This window comes from Perissodus microlepis, chromosome 10 (assembly GCF_051167445.1).
Source record: "Perissodus microlepis isolate ML-2025 ecotype Zambia chromosome 10, ASM5116744v1, whole genome shotgun sequence".
Taxonomy (NCBI): Eukaryota; Metazoa; Chordata; class Actinopteri; order Cichliformes; family Cichlidae; genus Perissodus; species Perissodus microlepis.
The window spans coordinates 20,058,074-20,076,099 of NC_140470.1; the positions used below are offsets into that span (position 1 = coordinate 20,058,074).

Here is an 18,026-nt window from a genome sequence, read left to right on the forward strand (position 1 = left end):
GAGATTAGTTTGTTATTTGGATCTTTATGCCTATCTATGATAGAGGGGTGCAGATATCCATGAGCTCAGCACCGTACCGTGTTTTTGTGTTTGCAGGGCCTTGGAGGAGGATGAGCGTCTGGAGCGTGGTCTCGAAATGAGGAGGAGAAAATACAGCAACAAAGAAAAATGTGTGGTACAGTGAGACGAGTGAGGACAAGCACAAACGGCTTTTACTCCAAAGTCCCAAAAGAGTACTTTTTTTAAAAATAGAAAGTTGTTTTTTTAAGGATGCTGGGGCTCTGTATTTTCTTGTATTTAAAGTGCCTTGAGGACTGCTCTGAGTTTGACACTGCAAAAAATATGTCATTTTCTCTGATAAAAAAAAGAAATTCAAATGTTCATTATTTTAAGTGTGTCTTAATATATAAGTATTGATTGATTCTTTTCACCTATTTTTATTTATTTAAATTATGTATCTGACAATTTTACATCTATTGCACATTTGCTTTTTGTGTGTTTCTGTTTCTAATCTGTGACTTTCAGTATTCAAACACTGGCTTATCCTCCACTGTGAAAAACGAGGCCAAAATATTTGCAGCTTTGAGGGGAAGTTTAGTTTACAGTTGTTTGTAATCTGCAGGTTTCTAGTAATGTCACCCTACTTGTCGCTTCCCCGAGGAAAAAGTCCATAAACACGCCCGAGCATTTTGGATATCAAAATAGTACGTGGTAAGTCATGAGCTGGACTCGAATGCCCAATGTTGTTAGCGGAGGATACGTGTTTTCAGATTCAGGATGACCCCCAGCAGCCTCATGGAGCTCAAAGATGTTTCCAGCCTAAAGTTACACCTTGGTAACTTGCAGTCTTTGTGGATGTGATTGCTCACGTCTGCAATATTCACAGAAATCAAAGTGCTTTCCATTTCTGTGTCGACTACTGCATGCATGCTTATGGAGGTGTGCTAATAAAGTGGCACTGTGCTCCACAGCGCCACTGTGTATTCATACTGTAGCTGCGTATAATGAATCGAGGATGTTTGTGATGATGAAAATAAAAACATATCGGCTGGTTGCCCATCTGTCATGACTGTTTTCATCACTTAGTCTTCATCACACTTCATAGATTATGTAACCCAGGGCAGTAACTGTAATATGATCCTAATGTATAATCATAACATGCTAAAATCACCCTGTGCACATTATAGCATAAAGGCATTGGACGCTACAAAAATATCCCCTAATGTGATGCTGCAGTGATCACAAAACAGACATTGCTGGATAGTGATCAATACAGCTGAAATCTAAATTTAACAACACTTCAGGGTAAATATCTGTTTTTACCTTGCTTGGTGTGTCTCAAATGAGGTTTGGTAATGCATCTCCAACTGGCAATCCAGCTGTGAGGAAATTACTTAAATTGTTAAGCCAAAGACGTCAAACTCATTTTACATCATGGGCCACATACAGCCCACTAGGATCTTAAGTTGGTCGGACCAGTGTAGAGAAGCTTAACTACACATGTGATCTCTGAGATATCTTAACATAAGGGGGAAAAAAGTGTAATTTTAACAGTTTTAACAGTGTACAGTTATTTCCCAGACTGCCCTGTAATTATAAAACAGAAAGCTATTGTTTATGCATAAAAAACAACCTTTTTCTTTTAGTTAAAGGGCCAAAATTTATGCTCTTCTTTAAAGTTTCCAAAGTTGTCCAGTGGGCCAGCTTTGACCGTCTGCCAATAAGTGATTTCCAGTATTTATGATTGTCGGTATTTAAACGGTTGTAAATGACTTGTTGGCCTTTAATATGTAAAACGTATGTCAAATATATCTCTTGTGAATAGGATCGAGCCACTTTAAGCCAGAAAGATCATTTCTGTCACAGAGTAGAAGCTGCAATCAGTTTCTGGCAATTATTTATGCTTTATTTATGAATATAATACTCTCATTAACATAAAAAAATGTCTTTCTCAGAAGAGATCTGGCAAAGAGGGAAGCAACAACCATAACATAACAGTTGTATAAATATATTTTAAGTGCCATAAACGATTGGATTGATTATAATGTAGAACACAGAAGTACATACAATAACGCAGATTCTTACAAAACATGTAATTTCTTTATTTTATTTATAAGACCTTCGTAAATCCTGCTGACTGCAGACTATCAATATAACCAAAGATATTGATGAATTAAAATGTGAATATATACACTTAACTATATATTTTTGGCATTGTATAATCTATTTGACGTGTAGACTGATACTGATAAATCAGCTAACAAAAATCAAATGGATCAGTTTAATAAAAGAAATTATAAGTCAGAGCCACTGTTTAGTACTACTGCACGAACACAGCAAAGAGCAAATGTGAACTGATGCAGCCCCAAAAGATCTTAATGGAGGCATGAAAATCGTTTTCTGTATGCGATTGGATGTAACCTGCAGAATAACGATCTTCAGCATGTCCCTGGTGGTCTAGTGGTTAGGATTCGGCGCTCTCACCGCCGCGGCCCGGGTTCGATTCCCGGTCAGGGAACTAGCTTTTTCATGTTCTATAATGGCTACATGTTTGTTTTCCAATTACACAACTACTTCTACTGGCACGGAGAGGCTAAACTTCACCAGTTTTTTTTCTCTCTGACCCTAGTATAAAAATATTGAGTCATAACCAAAACTGAATATTTACTGTTATGTATTATGTTTGTTTGCACGTAGTCTTGTTTACACTCGTTTACACTGGACTTCATAGAGCATTAGAGCTAATCAGCTAATCACCAGGACTCACTAATCTGAAATGACTGACAGGATCGAGCCAATCCAAAGCGGGGTGAACCTGCACTCCTTTGTTAGCCGCCGCTTAGCTGGAGAACCAGCTGAAGTTGTGATTGCAAACCCTCACGTTTGTCATGCAGGTAGAGAACACCCACCCGAGGTGTTTTCTGGGTTTGCTGAGCTGCCTATTCTTGGCTGGTCTCTACGTTGGCAGTTTGTACGTCTGGAGAAGCAGCTCACCAAGGTATACAGCTCACCAACAGGCATGAGAGAAGTGCTGTTAGGCCAGACAACTAAACTTAAACTGTGCGTGCAGGGATCATCCCAGTGTGATAAAGCGTCGCTGTGCTAGTGTGCTGCTGGTCTCTGTAGTGTCACCTGCAGTTGTGAAGACATGGATACACTGGGCTGATGTCAAGGTGAGTATACTGTAGATAGTAACATTTCCCCTGGAGGATTTACCTTGTGACCCGACAAGTTTCAGCAATATGAGTTTAACTCAACTCTGCGACAATTTAAACTCCACCTATCATTAAATTCTGTATCTGTTTGTTTATTTGTCCCGATTGCTACCTTTGTAAAGGATCTTTTCCATCAGCAATCTATACCAATCAAATCAAATCTGTGATTACTGCTCATCTAAAATTAAATATTATGAACAATATTCCCAAAAGTATTTGCTTGTTTTTCTTCAAACTCAACTTGAACTTGAAATATCCGTAAGGTTTAATGTGATGTTGCTATGATGTAGCTATAACAGCTTCAACTTTTCTGGGAAGGCTTTCCACAGAAGAAGTGTTTATGGGAATTTTTGACCATTCTTCCATCCCAAAGGTGTTCCATCAGTTTGAGGTCAGGACTCTGCGTAAGCCAGTTAAGTTTTTCCCCACCAAGCTTGCTCATCCATGTCATTATGGACCTTGCTTTGTGCACTGGTGCGCAGTCCTGTTGGAGCAGGAAGGAGTCGCCCTCGTCCCCAAACTCTTCCTATAAAGTTGGGAGCATGAAAATGTCTTGATATGCTGAAGCATTAAGAGTTCCTTTCACTGGAACTAAGGGGCTCAGCCCAACTGAAAAACAACCCCAGACTATAATCCCCCCTTCACCAAACTTTACACTTGGCGCAATGCAGTCAGACAACCGCCAAACCCAGACTCTTCCATCGGATTGTCCATCACTCCACAGAGCACGTCTCTATTGCTCTAGAGTCCAGAGTGCTTAACACCACTGTATATGACACTTTGCATTATTCTTGGTGATGTGAGGCTTGGATGCAGCTGCTCAGCCATGGAAACCCATTCAATGAAACTCTCTGCACACTGTTCTTGAGCTAATCTGAAGGCCACATGAAGTTCGGAGGTCTGTAGTAGTTGACTCTGCACAAAGTTGGTGACCTCTGTACACTGTGCGCCTCAGCATCCACTGATCCCACTCTATGATTTTAAATGACCTACCACTTGGTGGCTGAGTTGCTGACATTCCCAGTCAATATAGTGTATTTTCAGAATCAGAATACTTTATTAATCCCGAAGGAAATTATGGATCTCACAGCAGGCTTTAGTAGCTAATGTCCTAAACACAGGACTTCAGTGACTCGTTTAAACGTCATTCTCACGGTTTCTAAAACACATTTTGCCCTTCAGGCGGACGTGTCTGTGTGGGAGTTGATGGGACTTCGCATGGACGGTTTGGTTGCTGCATCCATATTACCTTTATTACTTACTATGGTAAGTCAGGGGATCCCATATCTGATTAAGTTGATTCTGCATTCAAAATATTAATATAAATTTTGTTTAGCATACATTTGTAACATTTTGCTTCATTAGAGATGGAAAAGAATAGTACTGATTTCAAATTGCTTAACTGAGGGCACAAATATCTCTGAAGTTTTATATGTAGCGCACATTAAATACTTACAGATGAAAACCCAGGATTTATTTACATTTACATCATTAACATAAGATTTGTCAGAAATGAAGAAAACCATAGTCAATGAGTTTTTCAGTAGCTTCAAACAGTAATCTGTAGATCCCATTTCTCTCATACAACAATATATTTATGCTTAGCTGAGGCATGCTTGACATTTCAGAGATTTATTTCCATTCCTGCTAAGCGTGGCCTCAGCTTAGCTTTGCAACTTCCATTAAATGTCTGCGTTCTGCAGTAATATCCCCATGGGCGAGTTTAAACCACTCACTGACAAATGTACCCTGTAGTTTCCAGTTTAATCTTTTTTTTTTAATTTACATCCTCTAGATTTTATAAACAACTGGTTTTACTCTCCCACGTCAGGTTTTTTATCTCGGCCCACTGGTTCACTCCGCTATAGACAACCCCAAAGGCTTCACTGGGGAAATGCAGTGTGCACTGGGTACGTTTGTCTCTATAATAACTGAATGTTGTGTTGGGTTAACTGGAATCAGAGAGCTGCACATGTGTGCTTTCATGCACTTCTCTTAGATGTTCAGTCATGGAGGCGGTGTGCGGGGGACGCAGTGTGGCTCAGAAACCAGGTGGTGGCACCAGTGACAGAGGAGCTGGTGTTCAGAGGGGCCATGCTTCCTATGTTGGTGCCCTGCACGGGACCCACAGGCGCCATCGTCACCGCTCCACTGTTCTTTGGAGTTGGTATGTGAAAAAGTTTTCAAACAGAAAAAAAAAACATATTTGCATATATTTGAACTATTTCAGATTAAACTTTAACACCAAGTTCGAGAGACTTCTTCTTCTTCCAGCAGTTCCCTTCTTACAGCAGGTCGTCTGCCTCCATCTCACCCTGTCTCCAGCATCCTCCTCCGTCACACCAACCCTATGCATGTCCTTCTTTCCTACATCCATGAACGCTCTCTGTGATCTTCCTCTTTTCCTCCTTGCCTGGCAGCTCCATATTCACCCTCTTTTGTCCAATCCAGTCGCCACCCTTCCTCTGCACCAAGGAGGAGAGAATAATAAATGTTGCATTTTGTGCCTCATTTTTTCTTCCAAATCTATGTTTGCAAGTGTTACATTACATTTGGTTTGACTGCCTTTAATGTCAGCTTCCTCATTTTAGCTCATTTCCACCATGTCATAGAGGAGCGACGCCTTGGGAAAGAGAGCATGAGTGTCATCCTTCTGGTGGCAGGTCAGTTAGCTGAAAAGGCAAACCAAACTCATTTCTTTTAGCTTGATTTTGATCATCTTTATGTGACATGGACTGATAAAACTAAAACTGAGCACTTTGATCGCATCTTTTTTCTCTCACAGGGATGCAGTTCTTGTACACAACTGTTTTTGGTGCTTTTACTGCCTTTATATTCATGAGAACTGGTAAGATATGTGATCTATACAATACTTTGGTCACTCATTAGCCTACGATAATCAACCCATTTCATCTGAAATCTTTGTTTTGTTTTGTTTTTTAAGGGCATGTTGTCGGTCCAGTTTTGTGCCATTCATTTTGCAACAGTCAGGGCCTGCCTGACATCAGCTCTGCCCTGCAACACCCTCACAGTTCAGCTCTGCTCTTCTCATATCTGATGGGAGGCCTGCTGTTTCTGGTGCTGCTCTTCCCGCTGACAGACCAGTACTTTTATGGTCCCATTCCCATCTGCAGCCTGGCTCCCCCTCCAGGGTCGGTTTGCTGAATGAAATCGAATTAAGTTAAATGCGCTCCAGCTCTCCTTCTTTTACTCTGGATTTCATTTTGTGATGTAAAAAGTTGCTGGTTTTTTTTTTCTTTTTAACAAAACTAAAAATCTATGCATGTATATATGTCTATGCGTGGGTGGGTCAGCATGAGAGCAGAATGATTAGAGCAGTTTAGACATTTCCTGCATGGTCAAAAATATTTCCTACTGTATTGAAACTCAATGCCAGTACAACTTTCCCTGGTTAAAAGAGGTGTGTGTGTGTGTGTGTGTGTGTGTGTGTGTGTGTGTGTGTGTGTGTGTGTGTGTGTGTGTGTGCGCGTGCGCATGGCTGAGAAAAACAGATGAACTGTGAAAGGGAAGGCAGTAGAAAAAAACACATGCAGACAGAGAGATGGAGACAGACACAAACACAGACGATGTTGCCAGAAAATACACAAAGGGAACCAAAGTGAGAGGCACAACTAAAACGTGTGCTATTAGGACAAATAAGGCTATGACAGTCAGACTGTAGCAGTAAATACAGAAAGAAGTGAGGAAAAATGGTTGGAGTGGGCAGAGAAAAGGAAAGCGGAGAAAATAAAGGAGAAATGTAAAGGAAAAGTGGAGCGGGAAGAAGCTTAAAGTATTTCCCCAGGGAAACTGAAAATGTGAAGTAGCAGAGATGAGGGAGAGGAGGTCATTCAGGGTCTGTGGAAATGGTTAAAGGTTGCATTGGACAATTAAGATTTATGAGTCAGACAGATGTTTACAAATTAAAACAGGGGGGGTAAAGTCACGCATGTTTCTGCACATGTACTACATGCATATCTTAGCTGTTCTTCAGTCAGTAAACTCTGGTCTTGACTAAAGTTTTTTTTGAATCCTATTTCAACTGGTAAGGTTTTCTTTAAGCCTTTATTAGATGGAAAAGGAGAAAAGTGGGGGAAATGACACGCAGGAGATGGTCTGTGGCAGATATGAACACAAACAGCCTTTGGCATACGGCTGCCTGTTTAACCACATGTACAGACGCTCCTGCAGCAAAAAAAGATCAGATTTTTGTAGTGTTCCTCTGCACACCACCACAGTGGATTTTAAATCAAACAATCAACATATGATTGAAGCGCAGACTTTCAGCTTTAACTCAAAGGCTTTAACAAAAATATTATACTGGCTGTTTAGGAATTACAGTCATTTTTTATATACAGTTCGCCATTTTCAGAGGCTCAAAAATGAATTGGACAGTTGACTCATAAGCAGGTTCGTGCCACACTGAGGCCTGTTCTCTTGTTATTTCATGATAAATGTAGCACACATAACACTGGAAGTTGTTTCAAACTGTTTAATTTGTAACTTTTGAAGTGGCCAAATCAAAAGTCTGTTACATTTCTAAAAAGAATGAATGCACTGGTTCTCTCAGCAACACCAACAGACCTGAAAGACCACAGAAGATGAAAGTGGATGATGACAGAATTATTTCCATGGTTAAGGAAAACAACTTTACAATATCTAATAATGTAAGAAGATTCTCTGGGAGGTAGAGGTAAAGTCTCTAAAAGAGCCTGCACAGTTCAGGAAAAAAAATATTGGACAGATGAAACAAAGTATAACTTCTACCAGAACGATGGCAAGAGAAATGTTAGTAGAAGGAGAGAAACAGTGTGTCAGGCATGGTGGAGGTAATGTTATGATATGATAATATATGGCATTCAGTGAAACCAGGTAACTAGTGGAGGTTTTTTTGATGAAGTGACTCCTGGTAGAAATAGCAGGATTAATACTGAAGCGTTCAAGGCTGTACACTCTGCTCAGATTCATCCAAATGCTGCAAAAACTGATTCGACAGCGCTTCATGATGAAATAGATACTGGCTCAAAGCAACCCAAGAGTTTTTTAAAGAAAAGAAATGGGATATTTTTCAATGGTAAGGGCCAGCCATTGACTGGCCCTTACCCAGTTACTTTTCAACCCTCTGAAATGGGGGGACGGTAAATGCAATACATTTGTTAAACCCCTTGAATTAAAGCTTTAAAAAATAAAATAAATAAAAATCTGACTTCAATCACATCTATATTGTTTGATTTAAAATCACCTGTGGTGGTGTAAAGAGGCAAAACTCCAAAAAAATGCATCTCTATCCAAAAACATACTGACTTAAGTGGATTCATTAAGGCCACGTTTAACTACACTGAGCATTCAAAATGCTTTTGCATCCAAATTCATTCTCAAATTGGCATTAAATCGTGTACATAAGGCAACAGTATACTGCACCTACAATATTAACAGATTTGAACCCTGACTAACGTTTCAGCTGGGCAAGTAACACTGGTTTCAAAGTGCTGCTGGCTAAGATGGGGACTAGGGATCATCTTCAAAATGAAACACAGAAAAGAGATAGAACAAAAATACGCCCTACCTTCACCTTTACACATTTTTCCAAACCAAAATCACTTCATAAGTCAATCTCATCCTGTCGCCGATACCACAGCATTGCAGCTTCACCTTTAGTGTTTGGTGCTGGGCAGTTTTGTAGCTTTATCCGACTGCAGCTGTCTGCACCTGAAAATGACACACGGCTCATGATGTATGATATACAAGCATCTCCTTTTCACGTTGTAGCGTCAGCCACGGGTGTCACACTTGGTTTGGATTGAATATTTCCGATTTAAAAGGATTAAAAAAGCTTTTTTTTTCCAGGTCTTTATTTATTCAGGGATAGACTGCTCATTTGTCAGCATGCTCCTTCCCTACTTCGCTTTCCTACATTTCAACTCAGCGATTCTTGGCATCTTTCCAGCTCAACAAGGTCGACTAAATTTGTGGGACATTGCTGCACTGACTCAAACTTGGCAGCAGGTTTTTGTAAGAAGCTTCTGAAAGAAAAAGGTGGAACCTGCTTCATTGCTGGTAGTATTAAACAAAGACAGTAGAGGAAAAATGCATATTTTTGCATTGTTTTAGGGAGTGATTTACTTTGGTTAGACTTCTTTTTTTCTTATTTACTTTAGAAAAGCAGTTTTTTTGAGAGAAAAAGAGTAGGAAAATGAGCCCGGATCAAATGAGGGACGTGGATGTGTGCAAAATGTGAAGTTTCCAGGATATTAAACGGTGCAGAAATGAGTCAGACACATGACTGTTCTACACATCAGACGCCCGTCTGTCTCTTTGTTTCTCCTTTTGTGTCCTCTCCTTTCTTTTCGCAGTTGATGCTTTTGCCATTACAAACCCACACGCGCACACACGAATGCTCCCTCCCTGGAGAAATATTACTGTATCGTGAAATGCAGAGCAGAGAAGTGTCGTCCATGTGTGCATGCGTGTGTCTATGGAAAAGCTGAGCCTGTCATCTGGTAAAGAAATAATCTTTCAGGAATTATCCTCTCCCAGTTTTCTGTCCTCCCATTCTGCCTCTCAGCAGTTTTTAAACCTTGACTCGCTGTTTGTCTGAGGTTTGTTTATACATGTGTGATTCTGTACATGCAGCTGACTCCTATTGCAGTTAATAATACATAAATCATTGCCTCCTTATCCTTTGCTACTCATGTTCCTTTTTATTTCGCTATGCTAAGCTTCTTTTTTTTACCTGCAGAGTTTGGTGGAGAATGTTTTATCTTGTTTTTCATGTAAGCAAGTAATGAAGGAACTTTTTGGCATTTTCAGCCTGTAGTTGAGGCGATGTTTGCACTGTGTGATGATTTAACTATTAATACGTAAAGGTTAAAAATCAAATGAGACACCTTCACTGCTTTGACATAGCTTCAATGCTTATTTACCGACTTGCAGCTGTCAAAACCGTCCATACATTTTTAGCCGATGCATCCAGTAATTGTAGACTATAACCAACGGGAATTGATCTCCTCTCGATTTAACAACTGGAGAGCGACCCTGGTCGGTTCAGATGTTTGTGGTATAGATTTGTTGACAGTGTGGGTGTGGATGGAGGGCATCTGTGTCTGCTGTGAAAGATGAAGCATGTGGACGTTGTAGAAGAAGTGGATAAAAGTATCCTCTTTTTCCTCCACTGAAATTACCAGGAATGCCTACAGTCTATTATTTAACCACAAGGCCACTGCTAATTGTTTCAGTGTGTGTGTGTGTGTGTGTGTGTCTTAAAACACCAGCGGTTGGGAAAAATGAACAACGTGACGTGTCCTGCTCTACTTGATATGGCACAGATGCTGCAATAGGCCTGAATGGTGCGATTCTGTACTCCCGTGACCCAAGACCATGAGGAAATAACTAAACAGTTTCACTGGCATCAGACGAGCTCAGGAACAGAGGCATAACTAATTTGTTTAGTCCCAAAAAGCCTCTATTAGCATTTAAAGCCTTGCATTAAGTTTATATTTTACTGACTGTCTGAAATAACACTGAGGGAGGTGGCAAGGTGTTTTTATATATTTCAATTATGTCACAACATAAGAATTAAAAGTTTCTATATACAGCACTCTATGTTCCATTTACTGACAGATTCTTGTGCAAAATCAACCAGTCCTTAAATGTAAAAATCCATGTGGGTGAAGGCATTTCCAGCAGAGCTCTCTTCTGCCAGGAATGCCTTGCTCTCACACTCACACCTGAAAGTTCTTCAGTATAACTGCAGGGTGATCTGTTTGACACTGAGCAGCTCCGCTAAAGCATCTGGGGCTCTTTCAATGTATCTGCCCAGATTTATCCTACTGACTCACTGATCCATCCAACAGCCTTCTGGGAGAACAGACACAGTTTAGTCCAGCGAGTTCAAAATAACACTTTTTGGGCTCTTCCTTTCATCTGAGAGAATATTTCACATTAAAAAAAAAGGGATCCTAGTGAAGGTGAAGTAACTGTTTAATTGTTTTTAAGTGTTTCAAGCCAAACAACTACTGGATTCCATTCCGTGATTTAGTGTCCATATATTTATGGTCCCCAGAAGTCTTGGCTTATCCCTGGAAGGTCAAAGTTCACAGTTTTAACCGCATGAACTGTGCTGACTTTGGCAATCCCTTTGTTTTTCCCTGTAAAGCCATCGTGAGCTTCACATCTGTGATTTTTAAGTGAAACGAACTCAGACTGGAATGGAATTTGGTGCAGACACTCATGTTCACAAAAGTAAGATTTCTGTCTTTCTTTCATTGTGCCCGTGTGCAAGCATCAACACTGGCACTGCATTTAGCTTCAGCTGGCATTTGCATTTGTTTATTAGGAATTTGGTGAAAAATTTACCTGCTGAGGGGAGATGTGAGCTTCTTGCAGTCTATTAAAATTCATGTCACATGTTCTTTTCCGTATGGAAAAAAGAGCCCAAAGTGTGTAATACATATAAGACATATAAGGTTTAGTGGCCACAGAAGAACATCAGATCAAGAACAGCTACCGGGCTGTTAAAAAATTAATTAGTGGTTAAAATGAAATGGAGAGGTTTTGGAGCTGGAAGGTACAGTTCAGCTGCTTGGAATCCAGAATCTGAGAATGTATCAGAGCCAGTAATGATATGTGGCAAGCGGCTCGGAGTCAAGGAGGTAGAAAGTAAGCTGTGACCTAGGGGGCGGCACATATTAAATCAAGAGCTCTGTATGTTCCATTAGAGGTCTTGGACACACTGTGTTTAGATTAATGTGAAGAGGGGGGATTGGGAGCGCAGGGCTATGGAAAGGAGAGGTTTTGTCTGTTCTGTCAATTACAATTCTGGAATCTGTCTCTGGGGCGGGGCTATAAGGCCAGGGGGCGTGGCTAATCAGGCTCCATGATTGAATAAACAGAAGTTTGGGGTGAAAACTGGGGTTCTGGAGAAAAGATTGCTGATCTGGTTGCTCAAATAGCTAAACCTGAGGAGAAGAAGGAGAGGGGGGAAAGCAAAAGAATTCAAAGAAAAATAAAGGAGAGACACAGGGAATGAAAGAATAATAAGGAAAGGGAGAAACAGCTGAGTGTTGGGGTAGTCCAAGAAAAGCAGGAGAAGTGGGGAGACAGGAGCAGGATGAGGGATGTTGAAAAGGACGAAAGGGAGGTGGGGAACAAGATCGAAAGGCTCTTTAGGTTCGCCAGGATCCTGAGGTTTTATGTTTGTTCTCCCCCAAGTTCCAGTGGTTGTTACATAACTGGAAAAGACTGCTGAATAGTAAGATTGTGTATGGTCTGCCTGCCAACACAATCACAGCACAGCCAGCCGACTCATCTGCTGTACACTGGGAAAACACGGGCTTGGATGTGTGGCTTGGATTAGCCACACAGTCAATGTGTAGCTAATAAGTTCAACTTTGCATGCAGTGTGACTTTTCCATCCCATCATCCTTTGTTAAGAGGCTACAGAGGTGAAATCATGCTTTCATGTTTAAATTTGTATCAAAAAGACTTTTTACGCCAGACCAAGAGGAAAGTTGGAGAGTGAAGCAATGACATAAAGCTGCTTGTAATTGACATGTGGCAGGTCAAGCTTGCCACAAAGAAACACAATGAGCATCCATACAGTGTTTTAGCTTTCAGCAGTTCAGCAGTCTTGTGCATGGTGGACCTTCAGCTGATAGCTGTTTGTGCCCATCAGCAGCATTCCCTTCAGTACCTGAATCTTCAAATTGCAGCTGTCGGCTTCATTTAATGTTCTTTGGCTTCACTCTTTACATAAACTCAAGGAAAAATAGAAAGATCATATTTTTCTTTGGAAAAATTCCATCTCAATGTTTGACTTTGCTTCCAGACATGCCACTCATCACGTCCAGATCATGTGACGGGAGGTACCCCCTCAAGTCACTCCTGCTCCCCAGTTACTGAGAGGTCAAGCTGATGCACATCTGGCATTTCCTGTTTCCTCTCCTCCATATGCCCCCGAGTGGCAACCACACACACATACACCCATACATACACACAAAATCACACACACAAGGACACCTACTCATTCTCTTAAACATCTGTGCACATTCAAAGTTATTTTATAACAGCAATGAACCCAACAAACAGTCCAACAGGTAGACCTCTGTTCCACACTCAAATATTTCCATTGGACTGTAAAGTCTTCCAGCTGGTATGGACTTGGTAGAAAGACGGGGGAAAGAGAGGAGGGAGGGAAATGGAAGAAAATGAGAAAAGAGTAAAAAAAAAAAAATAGAAGCGAAGAGAGAAATGAAAAAGATGATGACAGACTGAGAGGAAGAAAATCTGAAAGGCAGGTGGGGGAAAGAGTCAGAAGAGGGGCAAATTCTGCATCTCACAATGCTGGAGACACTTTCCATCCTGTGGATGCTGTGCAGGGCTTAAAGGCTGTGTGAGACTGCATACGTGTGTCCAAAGCCATTGGCAAGATGGGGGACAGAATGGTGCCGTATGGTTTTCATAACACACTCTGAGGGTTTTCAATACCAACCCTGCTCCCCACCTCCCAAGCCCCACTAACCCATCATCCCCTCAACTATTCCCTCATAGTCTCACATACTTTACCAGCCCCCTCTGCTTTTTCCTCTACGTAGCCTCTCCGCCTTTACACCCCAACCCCCCACCCCCATCTTTCTCTTCTCCTAAGGTTCCCTCAGAACTTTGCAGAGGCTTGAAAGCCTGAGCAGGATCAGATGCAGTGCAAGATTTCTGTCCCAGAAATTCACCTAAATTCATACAAGGATCAACTTTATCTATTTTGGACTTAGCTCAAGGATAGATAGACCCATTCAATCATTTTTTTTTTAAATTCTGGACTCTACTGGTAACTCACTGGACTGTTTTTTGGACTCTACTGGACTAAATTGGACATTCTGGGGTTAATTCTATCGGACTTTCAGTTCAATCTATTTTGTAGTAAGCTCTTATAAAATCTGAGGCAGCAGTATTGGCAGTTTGAATGGATTTATTTTACACTGCAGTTCCTTAATTTTTGAAGAATCTGGCCATCCCAGATAAAATAAGGCAAAGAAAAATAGCTTCAAATAGCTCCTTTAGACCAAATTATGTATTTATTTCTTTTAAAAAAAAGTTAAGTCTGGAGTGGAAAGCGGTAATTTGTAAAACTAACAATAGAAGCTCAGTTCGGCTCAGGTGAGTTTCAATAACAGGGCAGAAAAGAAACCAGCTGCATTACTGGAGTATTTATTTTGACAGTAAGGTTGGCATTCTCATTTAGATGTTGGTGTAGTTTAAACTTCATGTCTTGGAGGATGCAAACAATCATCAGAAGCAGCAGCAGTTGCAGCAGGATGAGTCTTCTATGCGTGCTGTGGCTGCTGACGGTCTGTCTGGCTCCTGGAAGCCAAGCTCAGAGGCTGAAGGAAGCAGAGAGGGAGAAGCCAGCAGAGAAAGTTCCGCTTATGGAGAGCGATGGAGTCTGTTACCAAGAAGGATGTTACGCTGTCTTCCTCCAGAAGAAGACCTTCAGGGAGGCTGGGCGCAGCTGCCGGGAGCGCGGAGGGACCTTGGCGACGATTTATAACCAAGAAGCTGCGGCTGTCGTCCACGAGCTGCTGTCAGCCATCGAGACACAGGGATCTGAGTCAAAGCTTTACCTCTGGATTGGGTTGCACAGACCTCCACGTCAGTGTTCATCCACCCGACCGCTCAGAGGATTCGTCTGGGTCACAGGCAAAGTCTCATCTTTTTTGAAATTTGAGCTTTCACTCTTTATAACATTGACATCCATTCACCATTTTAATAGTTTTTGAATAGACTTTTATGTTGATATGTTTCGTTTTTTTAAATTATAACCTACAGGTGTCACGCTATATGTTCCTCTATAATCTCTCTGTCAGACTTTGATACCTCGGCCAGTCTGGCTGGACGGTATTTAGATGAACTACTTTTGTTTCACAGACACAGCTGGTGCAGTAGACAATGTGGAATCCATTTTTTTGACCTCACTGCTACCCCTCAGTCTGATTTAGTCATTATGGAAACCTCACCCACTTAAAAAACAGACACTTTTTATCATCACTCAAAGTGTCTGCCTTATTCTTCTGTTGGAAATCAAATCCAAAGAGAAATGCAACCTTTTTTATTATTCTTCAGTCATAATTTACAGGACTGGCGTCACCAAATTACAAAACCATGTTTGCTCTCTTTTCCATATAGTGGTAACTAGATACTAAGACTTCACACCCGTTAAGGTAACTGCAGATGCAGACTTTTCTGCCTAGTTTGTTGCAAACAGTTTATTTACTGTGGAGGAACTGGAATGTTGTAAATGTACATATGTGTGCACTCAGATGTTTCCATATGATACAGTTAACCTTGGATTCAGTGTTTACGGTTGTGCTAGGTTGTACCACTGCAGCACATTCCTGAGAGCGTAAACAAACTCCTTAAATATATATTGCAGGCATTTCTGCAGCCTGCTTGTTAACAGAACAGCTTAGAGGCAAACCTCCCCATCATTTTGTTGGGCCCACCCCCCACCTCCACTCTTGTGGGGGGTAGAATACAACATTATTTTGCTGTGGCGTTTTTTTTTTTTTTTTGTTTGTTTTTTTAAGTGCCTGTGAGTCAGACTTTGTTTTGACTTTGGCGACTCCTAGAGGCAAATTTAAAACACACAAACACACACACGTATACACATTTGAATGCGATTAATGACTGCACAGAACATTTTCCAAATATGACAATATCAGCACATGTAGACTGTAAATATGGGATCTTTATTTATGATAAAGGTCATCCTTTAAATGTGTCAAGTAGCTCTTAAAACTCAAATACACAGTAAACTTGCATATTTTATTTTATTTTATTTTTTTAATCTTTGTCTTTGTGTTTTACAACAGGAGACCAGAATGTCCAGTTCACCGACTGGCTCAAAGAATACTCCCCATCAACTTGTGGAGTCTATCGCTGCGTTTCCATGATTGTTCATACATCTGAGAGCGGGCGTGAGAGCGAAGAAAACTTCCAGTGGCTTGACGGCTCCTGCTCGGTTCCACTGAATGGCTATGTTTGCCAGTACAACTACAAAGGCATGTGCCCACCTCTTGAAGATGAGGGTAGAGGTCCACCTGTTTACACCACCCCATTTTACCTTGTCAGCAGTCTGCTGACTCATGTGCCATTTGGGTCTGTGGCCACCGTGCAATGCCCTGCAGACGGCGGAAATCCAGATCCTACTGAGAAGACCGCTCTGTGCATCCAGAGAGACGACGAAACAGTGGGCTGGTCCACCGATTCTCCACTTTGTCCACCCATTGAGGAACCACAGAGCCAAGACTGGTGTAGCAAGAACCACGGATGTGAGCAGCACTGCCAGAACACAGACACAGATTACTACTGTTACTGCTCTGAGGGCTTCACAGTAGATAAGGATGGATACCGCTGCAAGCCTGACACGCTGAGCCAAACCAACCCACCTGAGCTATCTGACTCTGCAGGTCCCACCGACTTGCCTCACATCAACCCGGCCTGTGTGGAGATGGGGTGTGAGTATAACTGTGTGGAGACCCAACGGGGTCTTCGGTGCACATGCCCCCCAGGCTATCAAATGGCTCCAGATGGCCGCAGGTGTTCCGATGTAGATGAATGTCAGCAAGGACCGTGTCCCCAGCTCTGTGTCAACATCCCAGGTACCTTCCACTGCACCTGCCTTTCAGGGTATCAGCCAGACGACGAGGGCGAGTGTGTGGATGTGGATGAATGCCTCGATGATGGCAGCTGTGAGGGTGTGTGTGAAAACACAGTGGGGTCCTTCAGGTGCGTGTGTGGCGCTGGCTATGAGGTGGGCAGCGAAGGAGAGTGTGTAGATATAGATGAGTGTGCAAGGGGGTCGCCCTGCCAACAGCACTGTCTCAACCTCATCGGAGATTACGAGTGTTTCTGCGACAATGGCTACGACCTGCAGTTAGACAGACACACCTGCCAGTCTTCGCTTGAAGACGAAGAGTATTCTACTCTGACCCCCGACCCTGGTAACTCTGTTCATGTAGCCATCTTTGACCATGATATTCCCTGGTCCTCTTCATTCACTCCTGACCCAAACTTTGAAGTTGACACCAACTTTGATGCTGACTGGGTGACAGAGGCCCCTGAAGGACTTCCCCCTGATGGGTCTCACAGGTCAGGAAATCACCTAAACCAGTGGGACACCCTGCCACCCAGGGGATATCAGACATCCCCGTCCCCGACGCAAAAAGGCAACATAGACAATGAAATTAATAATGGCGTGGATGCTGATGCAGGAAGTAGAGACTCTGGTCCAGGTGTGGCAGAGGACACTGCAAATGGTTCAAATTCAGAGGAACCTAACATGGATGGTGCAGAAGAAGCTAGCGTCAAAGCTACGGCAGAAGCAGAGTCTGCTGAAGGTCAACCGAAGCACGACAAGAGCTGGCTGCTCGTGGCCCTCCTGGTGCCCCTGTGTGTGTTCCTGGTAGTAATGCTAGCTCTGGGGATTGTTTACTGCACCAGCTGTGCTGTGGACAAGAGCCTTCGCTTTTCAGACTGCTATCGCTGGATACTCCCCACAACGCCTCCTGAGAGGAGGGAAGTGAAAACCCAAGCATGAAACCAAAAATAATCAAACAGACACGGATGTCCTTAAAATGCAAATGTCTGTTAAGATTTGTCTAAAACTGCTATCCACTCATCAAGAAAACTTTTCATTGTTTTCCTCTTGCACAGCTTTTGTAAATAATGTAGTCTGCCATCATTTTTTTGTTTTGTTTTTGTCTGTTTGTTTTTTTTAGAATTCAATAAAAACCTTTAAAACTGAAAAAACTTTGTGTG

At 41.9% G+C, this 18,026-nt stretch overlaps 3 protein-coding genes and 1 non-coding gene across 5 annotated transcripts in view; all 4 read left to right on the forward strand.

Moving 5' to 3' along the window:
* Positions 1-1,066, forward strand: part of ehbp1l1b (EH domain binding protein 1-like 1b) — a 28,880-nt gene extending 27,814 nt beyond the window's left edge. For both annotated transcript variants that reach the window (XM_084940589.1, XM_084940590.1), the window contains one exon: positions 97-1,066. In XM_084940589.1, the coding sequence (XP_084796715.1) occupies positions 97-184 (88 nt within the window). In that variant the 3' untranslated portion in view covers positions 185-1,066. The remainder of the gene's footprint in view (positions 1-96) is intronic.
* A 1,380-nt stretch (positions 1,067-2,446) lies between these two features.
* Positions 2,447-2,518, forward strand: trnae-cuc (transfer RNA glutamic acid (anticodon CUC)). Its single transcript has one exon. It is a non-coding gene; the product is annotated as a tRNA-Glu (tRNA).
* Positions 2,519-2,820: 302 nt separating this feature from the next.
* On the forward strand, positions 2,821-11,147 carry LOC146379372 (CAAX prenyl protease 2-like). Its single transcript, XM_084940591.1, has 8 exons — positions 2,821-2,998; positions 3,071-3,173; positions 4,398-4,481; positions 5,047-5,125; positions 5,215-5,382; positions 5,807-5,878; positions 6,001-6,063; positions 6,160-11,147. Exons 1-8 carry the CDS (start codon positions 2,889-2,891, stop codon positions 6,378-6,380), a joined length of 900 nt encoding a protein of 299 aa, XP_084796717.1. The 5' UTR covers positions 2,821-2,888; the 3' UTR covers positions 6,381-11,147.
* Positions 11,148-13,616: 2,469 nt separating this feature from the next.
* Positions 13,617-18,017, forward strand: cd248b (CD248 molecule, endosialin b). Its single transcript, XM_084940595.1, has 2 exons — positions 13,617-14,906; positions 16,079-18,017. The coding sequence occupies exons 1-2, from the start codon at positions 14,474-14,476 to the stop codon at positions 17,803-17,805; spliced, it is 2,160 nt and encodes a 719-aa protein (XP_084796721.1). The 5' UTR covers positions 13,617-14,473; the 3' UTR covers positions 17,806-18,017.
* The last annotated feature ends 9 nt before the right edge of the window (positions 18,018-18,026 follow it).

Excerpts from the sequence above, each read along its gene's own strand:
- LOC146379372 (XM_084940591.1), top strand. The coding sequence starts at position 2,889 with ATGCAGGTAGAGAACACCCACCCGAGGTGTTTTCTGGGTTTGCTGAGC. Across the intron at positions 2,999-3,070 it reads TGGAGAAGCAGCTCACCAAG|GGATCATCCCAGTGTGATAA; the intron begins GTATACAGCTCA and ends CTGTGCGTGCAG. Across the intron at positions 3,174-4,397 it reads TACACTGGGCTGATGTCAAG|GCGGACGTGTCTGTGTGGGA; the intron begins GTGAGTATACTG and ends TTTGCCCTTCAG.
- cd248b (XM_084940595.1), top strand. The coding sequence starts at position 14,474 with ATGTCTTGGAGGATGCAAACAATCATCAGAAGCAGCAGCAGTTGCAGC. Across the intron at positions 14,907-16,078 it reads AGGATTCGTCTGGGTCACAG|GAGACCAGAATGTCCAGTTC; the intron begins GCAAAGTCTCAT and ends GTTTTACAACAG.